Here is a 10,414-nt window from a genome sequence, read left to right on the forward strand (position 1 = left end):
TGACTTTTCAAGGCTGAATTAACTAAGGGTCTGATGGAGCTTTGGCCATTAGGTTCCCCAAGCGGTTTAATATAACAGTGTCCCAGCAAAATGGAAAGTCATGGGAACGTGCACTGAGTTTCTCTGCACCTCATTCGTCGATTCCTAATTCATACAGAACTCCCACAAAAGTCAATGGGAATTTTGCCTCCAGGATCAGGCTCAATATCCTGCCCTGCTTCTTCCAGCTCTTCGGGAAATGGAAACAGATTAGCTGGTTTCTTCATGAAAATATAAACAAGCACTTGTATAAAGCAGACTACAGCTAAAGCTGGTGAGATCAGCCCCAGGGGCTGCTTACAAACCAAACTGAAGTTCACTGAGACACAGGAGATGAGTGTGAAGGGAAGCCTGGCTGGAGCCTCATTCTTCCCCTCATGCTGTTTTTATGATGATGTAACTCCATTAACTTCAGTGGCGTTACTCCTGATTTACACTGTGGTGAACGAGAGGAGAATCAGGCTGTTCATGCCTGAGACCTACTGACAACAAGATAAGTCTCCATATTACTGCAGCTAACGGAGAGAATCTGTTAGCCCGAATGACAGACGTTTGTCTACACTACGAAATTAGTTCGAATTTATAGAAGCCGGTTTTATTGAAATCGGTTGTATACAGCCGATTGTGTGTGTCCACACAATAAAATGCTCTAGGTGCTCTAGTCGGCGGACCGCGTCCACAGTACAAGGCTAGCGTCGACTTCCGGAGCATTGCACTATGGGTAGCTATCCCACAGCTATCCCACAGTTCCCGCAGTCTCCGCCGCCCCTTTGAATTCTGGGTTGAGATCCCAATGCCCGGATGATGCAAAACAGTGTCGCGGGCGGTTCTGGGTACATGTCGTCAGGCCCCTCCCTCCCCCGTCACAGCAACGGCAGACAATAGATTCGCGCCTTTTTACCTGGGTTACCTGTGCAGACAACATGGAGCCCGCTCAGCTCAGCTGAGCTCACCATCACCATATGTCCTCTGGGTGCCGGCAGACGTGGGACTGCATTGCTACACAGCAGCAGCTGCTAACTGCCTTTTGGCGGTAGACGGTGCAGTAGACTGGTAGCCTTCATCGGCGATCTGGGTGCTGGCAGCCGTGGGGCTTGCCTTTTGGCAGTAAATGGTGTATTACGACTGTTAGCCGTCCTATTACAAGTCGGGTCATCGTACGTTAGCAGAGTCTTTCCTGAGCAGCCAGTTGTGCAATAGGCCTGAAGACCATCGTCATACACCGCCCCATATTTGCTGCCAAGCACCCAGAAAGATGCCGAGGGCTATCAGTCACGCTGCACCGTCGTCTTAAGATGTAAAAAATAGATTTGCTCTGTATTCATTTGCTTCCCCCTCAGTTTCAGTTTAATCTTTGGGGGGGGACCATTCTGTGTGACAGTTGTTTGTGTCTCTCCCTGATGCACAGCCACCGTTCTTGATTTTAATTCCCTGAACCTGTACCTGTACGCCATGTCGTCACTCGGCCCGCCCTCCCTCCTTCCCCTAGTCCGTCAGATACTACGTTTGCGCCACAGCTCAGAGAGCCGAGAAGCGGTTCGCGCCTTTTCTTTGAATTCTGGGTTGAGATCCCAATGCCCAGATGATGCAAAACAGTGTCGCGGGCGGTTCTGGGTACATGTCGTCAGGCCCCTCCCCCCTCGTCACAGCAACGGCAGACAATAGATTCGCGCCTTTTTACCTGGGTTACCTGTGCAGACAACATACCACACCAAGCATGGAGCCCGCTCAGCTCAGCTGAGCTCACCGTCACCATATGTCCTCTGGGTGCCGGCAGACGTGGGACTGCATTGCTACACAGCAGCAGCTGCTAACTGCCTTTTGGCGGTAGACGGTGTAGCATGAGTGATAGTCGTGGGGCTGGCAGCCGTAGGGCTGCATTGCACCAGCCCCTTGCAGGCGATGGTATATTATGATTGGTACCCATCGTCGTCATACTGGTATGGCTGTCAATCATGGCCACCTGGGCAGACATGCTACTGTTTTGATGATGATGGTTACCAGTCGTAATATACTATTTTCTGCCAATTGCCCAGTATTGTCTGCTAAGCACCCAGAAGAGGCCGAGGGCGATGCTGGGTGCTGGCGGACGTGGGGCTGGCAGACGTGGGGCTGCATTGCTACACAGCAGCAGCCCCTTGCCTTTTTGCAGATGATGGTATTTTATGACTGGTATCCGTCATCATCATACTGGAGAGGCTATCACTCATGCTGCACCGTCGGCTGCCACCTTAAGATGTAAAAAATAGATTTGTTCTGTATTCATTTGCTTCCCCTTCCTCCGTGAAATCAATGGCCTGCTAAGCCCAGGGTTTCCAGTTTAATCTTTGGGGGGACCATTCTGTGTGACAGTTGTTTGTGTTTCTCCCTGTTCCTGTACCTGTACGCCATGTCGTCACTCGGCCCTCCCTCCTTCTCCTGGTCCATCAGATACTACTTTTGCGCCTTTTTTCTGACCAGGCGCCATAGCTAGCACTGGGATCATGGAGCCCGCTCAGATCACCGCGGCAATTATGAGCACTATGAACACCACGCGCATTGTCCTGGAGTATATGCAGAGCCAGGACATGCCAAGGCGAAACCCGGACCAGGCGAGGAGGCGATTGCAGCGCGGCGACGAGAGTGATGAGGAAATTGACATGGACATAGACCTCTCACAAGGCACAGGCCCCAGCAATGTGGAAATCATGGTGTCACTGGGGCAGGTTCATGCCGTGGAACGCCGATTCTGGGCCCGGGAAACAAGCACAGACTGGTGGGACCGCATCGTGCTGCAGGTATGGGACGATTCCCAGTGGCTGCGAAACTTTCGCATGCGTAAGGGCACTTTCATGGAACTTTGTGACTTGCTTTCCCCTGCCCTGAAACGCCAGGATACCAAGATGAGAGCAGCCCTCACAGTTGAGAAGCGAGTGGCGATAGCCCTGTGGAAGCTTGCAACGCCAGACAGCTACTGGTCAGTCGGGAATCAATTTGGAGTGGGCAAATCTACGGTGGGGGCTGCTGTGATCCAATTTGCCAGGGCAATGAAAGACCTGGTGATAGCAAGGGTAGTGACTCTGGGCAACGTGCAGTCAATAGTGGATGGTTTTGCTGAAATGGGATTCCCAAACTGTGGCGGGGCCATAGACGGAACCCATATCCCTATCTTGTCACCGGAGCACCAAGCCACCGACTACGTAAACCGCAAGGGGTACTTTTCAATGCTGCTGCAAGCCCTGGTGGATCACAAGGGACGTTTCACCAACATCAACGTGGGCTGGCCGGGAAAGGTACATGATGCTCGCGTCTTCAGGAACTCTGCTCTGTTTCGAAAGCTGGAGGAAGGGACTTTCTTCCCGGACCAGAAAGTGACCATTGGTGATGTTGAAATGCCTATCGTGATCCTTGGGGACCCAGCCTACCCCTTAATGCCATGGCTCATGAAGCCGTACACAGGCAGCCTGGACAGGAGTCAGGACCTGTTCAACTACAGGCTGAGCAAGTGCCGAATGGTGGTGGAATGTGCATTTGGACGTTTAAAAGCGCGCTGGCGCAGCTTACTGACTCGCTCAGACCTCAGCGAAAAGAATATCCCCATTGTTATTGCTGCTTGCTGTGCGCTCCACAATATCTGTGAGGGTAAGGGGGAGACCTTTATGGCGGGGTGGGAGGTTGAGGCAACTCGCCTGGCCGCTGATTACGCGCAGCCAGACACCAGGGCGGTTAGAGGAGCACAGCAGGGCGCGCTGCGCATCAGAGAAGCTTTGAAAACGAGTTTTGTGACTGGCCAGGCTACTGTGTGAAACTTCTGTTTGTTTCTCCTTGATGAGCCCTCCAAATCCCCCCCCCCGCCCCGACCCGGTTCACTCTACTTCCCTGTAAACCAACCACCCCACCCCACCCTCCCCTCCCGCTTGCAGAGGCAATAAAGTCATTGTGTTTTCACATTCATGCATTCTTTATTAGTTCCTTACAGAGGTAGGGGGATAATTGCCAAGGTAGCCTGGGATGGGTGGGGGAGGAGGGATGGAAAAGGACACACTGCATTTTAAAACTTTAAGTCTTATTGAAGGCCAGCCTTCTGATGCTTGGGCGATCATCTGGGGTGGAGTGACTGGGTGGACGGAGGCCCCCCCACCGTGTTCTTGGGCGTCTTGGTGAGGAGGCTATGGAACTTGGGGAGGAGGGCTGTTGGTTACACAGGGGCTGTAGCGGCGGTCTCTGCTCCTGCTGCCTTTCCTGCAACTCAACCATACGCTCGAGCATATCAGTTTGATGCTCCAGCAGATGGAGCATTGCCTCTTGCCGTCTGTCTGCAAGCTGACGCCACCTATCGTCTTCAGCCCGCCACTTGCTCTGTTCATCCCGCGATTCAGCCCGCCACCTCTCCTCTCGTTCATATTGGGCTTTTCTCATCTCCGACATTGACTGCCTCCACGCATTCTGCTGTGCTCTATCAGCGTGGGCGGACATCTGCAGCTCCGTGAACATATCGTCCCTCGTCCTACGTTTTCTCTTTCTAATGTTCACGAGCCTCTGCGAAGGAGAAACATTTGCAGCTGGTGGAGGAGAAGGGAGAGGTGGTTAAAAAAGACACATTTTAGAGAACAATGGGTACACTCTTTCATTACAAGGTCGCATATTTCGGCTTGCAGGCAGCCATCGTAGGCCACAGTGTTTTGGCTTTTTTAACCTTCTTAACATGCGGGAGAGGTTGCAAACAGCAGCGCATTTCCCATATCAAGGGTGAATTGGGTTGTCCATTTAAAATGGGGTTTCAATGTAAAAGGAGGGGCTGCGGTTTCCCGGTTAACATGCGGCACAAACACAAGTAAACCACCCCCCCCCCCCCCAACACACACACGATTCTCTGGGATGATCACTTCACCCCTCCCCCCACCGCGTGGTTAACAGCGGGGAACATTTCTGGTCAGAAGAACAGGAACGGGCGCCTCTGAATGTCCCCTTAATAAAATCACCCCATTTCAACCAGGAGAGCTTTCTGGAGATGTCCCTGGAGGATTTCCGCTCCATCCCCATACACGTTAACAGACTTTTCCAGTAGATGTACTGGCCGCGATTGCCAGGGCAAAGTAATCATTAAACACGCTTGCTTTTTTTTGGTAATGTTTACAAATATTTACAAAGTTACACTCACCAGAGGTCTCCTGTGTGCCCTGAGGGTCTTGGGTGAGTTCGGGGGTTACCGGTTCCAGGTCCAGGGTCACAAACATATCCTGGCTGTTGGGGAAACCGGTTTCTCCGCTTCCTTGCTGCTGTGAGCTACCTACAGTACCTCCATCGTCATCTTCCTCGTTCCCCGAACCGTCTTCCCTGTGTGTTTCTCCAGTGAGAGAGTCATAGCACACGGTTGGGGTAGTGGTGGCTGCACCCCCTAGGATCGCATGCAGCTCCGCGTAGTAGCGGCAAGTTTGCGGCTCTGCCCCGGACCTTCCATTTGCTTCTCTGGCTTTGTGGTAAGCTTGCCGTAGCTCCTTAATTTTCACGCGGCACTGCTGTGTGTCCCTGTTATGGCCTCGGTCCTTCATGGCCTTGGAGATCTTTTCTAATACTTTTCCATTTCTTTTACTGCTACGGAGTTCAGCTATCACTGCTTCATCTCCCCATATGGCGAGCAGATCTCGTACCTCCCGTTTGGTCCATGCTGGAGCTCTTTTGCAATCCTGGGAGGACTCCATCACGGTTACCTGTGCTGATGAGCTCTGCGTGGTCACCTGTGCTCTCCACGCTGGGCAAACAGGAAATGAAATTCAAACCTTCGCGGGTCTTTTCCTGTCTACCTGGTCAGTGCATCTGAGTTGAGAGTGCTGTCCAGAGCGGTCACAATGAAGCACTGTGGGATAGCTCCCGGAGGCCAATAACGTCGAATTCCGTCCACACTACCCCAATTCCGACCCGCAAAGGCCGGATTTATCGCTAATCCCCTCGTCGGAGGTGGTGTAAAGAAACCGGTTTAAAGGACCCTTTAAATCAAAAGAAAGGGCTTCGTTGTGTGGACGTGTCCAGGCTTAATTCGGTTTAACGCTGCTAAAGTCGACCTAAACCCGTAGTGTAGACCAGGCCTTAGTTTCTGCAAGTCACTAAACTCTCTGATGGTTGATTAGGGTTACCATATTTCCACAATCAAAAAAGAAGACACTGGGGGGGGGGGGGGGGGGGGAGAGTCCCGCTCTAGCCCCGCCCTGCCCCCATCCACTTCAACCCACTTCCCACCCCCTGACTACTCCCCTCAGTACCCCCAACCCCCCCCCTCCTTGTCCCCTGACTGCCTCCTCCTGAGAACCCCCCACCCTAACTGCCCCCATAGGACCCTACCTGTCCCCTGACTGCCCCGACCCTTATCCACATCCCCACCCCATATTCACACCCCTGCCCCCAGACAGACCCCCGGGAATCCCATGCCCTATCCAACTGCTCCCCGCCCCCTGACAGGACCCCCAGAACTCCCGACCCATCCAACCCCCTCTGCTCCCTGCCTGCCTCAATCCCTCTCCACACCCCTGCCCCCCTGACAGCCCCCCCAGAACCCCTGACCCATTGTGACAATGCGGTTCTGGCGGAACCCAACTGAGAGTGCCAACTCAGGACAAATTGCTCAAATAGGGCAGTTACAGCCCAAGGCTGGGGTTTTTCCACCTCTAAGGCAAACCAAACCAGCCAGACTAGGAGGACTTCGGTCTCACCCCCTGGCTAACCGCAAGTCTCACAAGCAATCTCCTTAGACACTCCAGTTTCCCAGTATTACCACCAGTGCCACTCGTTATGGGGACAAATGGTTATGAAAACCAATATCCCAGTAAAAGAAAAAGGTTCTCCTGATCCCAAAGGACCAAGCCCCAGACCCAGGTCAATATACAAATCAGATCTTACCCACAAATCACGCTGTGGCCAATCCTTTAGAATCTAAAATCTAAAGGTTTATTCATAAAAGGAAAAAGATAGAGAAGAGAGTTAGAATTGGTTAAATGGAATCAATTACATACAGTAATGGCAGAGTTCTTGGTTCAGGCTTGTAGCAGTGATGGAATAAACTGCAGGTTCAAATCAAGTCTCTGGAATACATCCCCCGCTGGGATGGGTCCTCAGTCCTTTGTTCAGAGCTTCAGTTTGTAGCAAAGTTCCTCCAGAGGTAAGAAGCAGGATTGAAGACCAGATGGAGATGAGGCATCAGCCTTATATAGTCTTTTCCAGGTGTAAGAACACCTTTGTTCTTACTGTGGAAAATTACAGCAAAATGGAGTCTGGAGTCACATGGGCAAGTTCCTGCATACTTTGCTGTGTCCGAAGGCATATTTGCCTTCTCTCAATGAGTCCATTGTATAGCTGATGGTCCTTAATGGGCCATCAAGCAGGCTAGGCAGAGCTAATCTCAGCTTGTCTGGGATGTCATCCAGAAGCATAGCATAAGTTTGCCATACAGACAGTATAGAGCCAATATTCATAACTTCAACTACAAAACTGATACACACATATAGACAGCATAATCATAACCAGTAAACCATAACCTTGTCCTAGACACCCCATTTGACCCCCTTTATACAAGATCTGGGTGCCATTACAGGACCTTGGTTGCAACAATGATCTATACGGTCCCAGTTTATGTCAATAACGTCACACCCATCCAACCCCCCCCCCGTTCCCTGTCCCCTGACTGCCCCCCTTCTCCAACTCCCCGGCCCCCTTACCGTGCTGCTCGGCTTAGAGCAGATGTCTGGCTCCGCCCCGCCCGAGCGGCGTGCTGAGGAGGAGGGGGGAAGTGGGGGAGGGGCTCTGGCCACCGCTGCCAGCCCCGCCGCCGCGTTCCCTCACAGGCGCACAGCCCCGCCCCCCAGCGTTGCCGGGCGGCGTGGTAAGGCTGCAGGGGATCGGGGGAGCTGGGAAGGGGCTTTGACTGCCGAGGCCCCAATGCGAGCGGTGCTCGGCCGCCCTGTCAGCCGCTTTTCGCTCTTTAAATAGCCGACCGGGGGAAATCCTGGACATTTTGAGATTATTAGAAATCCCCCCCGGGCGGCTATTTAAAGAGCGAAAAGCCGGACCTTTCCGGGGAAACCTAGAAGTATGGTAACCTTACACTAACTAGTTGTGACGGAGCGAGACTCACCACCATGGCGCCTCCTGCTGGCCATTCTGGAATTAGCTCAAATCCTTCCACAGGGCGGCCTCCTCCGGTGGTGTCTCGCTCGCCGTTACTCCCGCTTTGCTGTCTCCACAACTCTGTGACCCGCGTTGCTCCCCGGCGTCCTCTTCTCTCCGCTGTCTCCCACCCCTTTCGGGGGGACTGGCAGTCTATAGTCCAGCCACTCGCCTCAGTGGCCTGCTGCAGTCACCAGTCTAGTCCCTTGCTCCAGGGGCAAACTGCAGTCTGTGTGGGCCACTTCCCTCAGGGCAAGTCGGGGGCAGCCCTAACATGTTGTCTGCCCTTCTTCCGGGGCCTCAGTCTGGCAGTGGTCAGCCAGAAGCTCCTTCTGCTCTGCTACCCTGCCCAGCACTGCTCTAGCCACGGTGCTCCTAGGCACCCAGCCCTTCTCCCTAGCAGACCAGGGAGAGACTGCCTTTTGCTCTGTTGAGCAGCCCTTTATATATGGCTTCTGCTGGCCCTGACTGGCTGCTGCAACAAGCCACCTCCTGATTGGCTCACCTCTCTAATGGGAGGGTTCTGCGCAGGCTCCCTCTGGCCTGCTTTAACCCTTCCTCCCTGTGTGGGGCAGCCGCCCCACCACACTAGCGTATTGGCTATGTGGGAGCAGCACAGTATCGACCCTTTGAGCTGCAGTGGGGGCCTGCCCCAAGTCAGGAGGGTGACCAGACGTTCCGATAAAATCGGGACTTTCCCGATATTTAACTCTCTGTCCTGTGTCCCGACCGATGTAGGATGGACATGAATCCTGCATGACAGTCGTGGTGGGAACTAGCACCACTGGGAATGCTGGAGGTCCCTCATGCGGTGTGGCTCGGGCCCAGCTGCAAGGCCAGTGTGCAACGGTGGGAGCATTTTCTGCACCTTCTTAAAGGGAGCAGCAGGTCCCACTCCCAAGGGGGCTCCCCACCCCATTTGTCCCAATATTGTAGGGCTGCCAGGCCTCCGGTTGGTGCAGAGCTGGTAGGCTCCCTACTCAGATGGCTAGTGGTAAAATCTCCCTCTGGGTCCTAGGTGCAGGGACGGCCGGGGGGCTGTGCGCACTGCCCCGCCATGAGCACCGGCTCCGCAGCTCCCATTGGCTGGGGACCGCGGCCAATGGGAGATGCTGTGGCGGCACCTGTGGGCGTGGCAATGCACAGAGCCACCTAACCGCCCCTCTGCCTAGAAGCCAGAGGGAGATGTTGCCACTTCTGGGGAGCTGCCTGATATAAGCGCCGCCCGGAGCCCGCACCTCTGCCCCAGCCCTGAGCCCCCTCCCACACCCAAATTCTCTCCCGGAGTCAGCACCCCGAACCCCCTTCCTGCGCCCCAACCCCCTGCACCAGCCCTGTGACCCCCTCTTGCGGTGGGGGCCAGAGCAAGGCCGTGCGTCCCCGACTTGCGGCTAGCAGAGGGGGCTGGAACCGGCGCCGTGTGTCCCCGACCCGCGGCTTGCAGAGGGGGCCGGAGCCGGGGCCATGCACCCCCCTCGCAACTTCCTAAGGTTGTGCACTCCCCTCCCCATACCTCCGGTGTGCCCCCCCCCCCCTGTGTCCTGATATTTTACTCTTGAGATCTGGTCACCCTACAGGTCAGTGACTGGCGGTGGCCTGCCAACAAGGTGTGGCGGTGGGCTGGGGAGCCCCCTCGGGAGTGGGACCTGCTGCTCCCTTTAAGAAGGTGCAGAAAATGCTCCCACTGTTGCACACTGGCCTCGCAGCTGGGCCCCAGCCACACCCATGAGGGACATCCGGCATTCCCAGTGGTCTGTCATGCAGGATTCATGCTGCCCCCTGTGCCCTCTCACCCGCCCAAGGAAAGCTAGAATATGGCTCTATATGGCCCATTCCTGCCTGGGAGCGCAAGGGGCTCCGACTTCCCACCCAGACTAATAACTGGTTAGAACTGGGTCCAGGGAGGGTAGGGTTACCATATTTCAGCAAGCAAAAAAGAGGACGGGAGGAGCCCCGCCCTAGCCCCGCCCCTGCCCCTCCCACTTCCCGCCCCCCCAGAACCCCCAGCCCTCCCCCCGTTCCTTGTCCCCTGACTGCCCCCTCCTGGGACCCCTGCCCCTAACTGCCCCCCAGGACTCCACTCCCTATCTAAGCCTCCCTGCCTCTTGTCCCCTGACTGCCCCAACCCTTATCCACACCCCCACCCCCAGACAGACCCCTGGGACTCCCACGCCCCATCCAACCACTCCCCACCCCCTGACAGCCCCCCCCAGAACTCCCAACCCATCTAAACCCCTCT

The 10,414-nt window shown here is 54.8% G+C and overlaps 1 protein-coding gene across 1 annotated transcript; it reads right to left on the bottom strand.

Annotated features, from left to right (window-relative positions):
- Positions 1–3,970: 3,970 nt before the first annotated feature.
- On the bottom strand, positions 3,971–6,081 carry LOC135982923 (uncharacterized). Its single transcript, XM_065591653.1, has 2 exons — positions 5,180–6,081; positions 3,971–4,580 (listed from the first exon to the last, which is right to left on the bottom strand). Exons 1-2 carry the CDS (start codon positions 5,718–5,720, stop codon positions 4,078–4,080), a joined length of 1,044 nt encoding a protein of 347 aa, XP_065447725.1. The 5' UTR covers positions 5,721–6,081; the 3' UTR covers positions 3,971–4,077.
- Between the last annotated feature and the right edge of the window lie 4,333 nt (positions 6,082–10,414).

Source organism: Chrysemys picta, chromosome 4 (assembly GCF_011386835.1).
Source record: "Chrysemys picta bellii isolate R12L10 chromosome 4, ASM1138683v2, whole genome shotgun sequence".
In the NCBI taxonomy this organism is placed as follows: domain Eukaryota; kingdom Metazoa; phylum Chordata; order Testudines; family Emydidae; genus Chrysemys; species Chrysemys picta.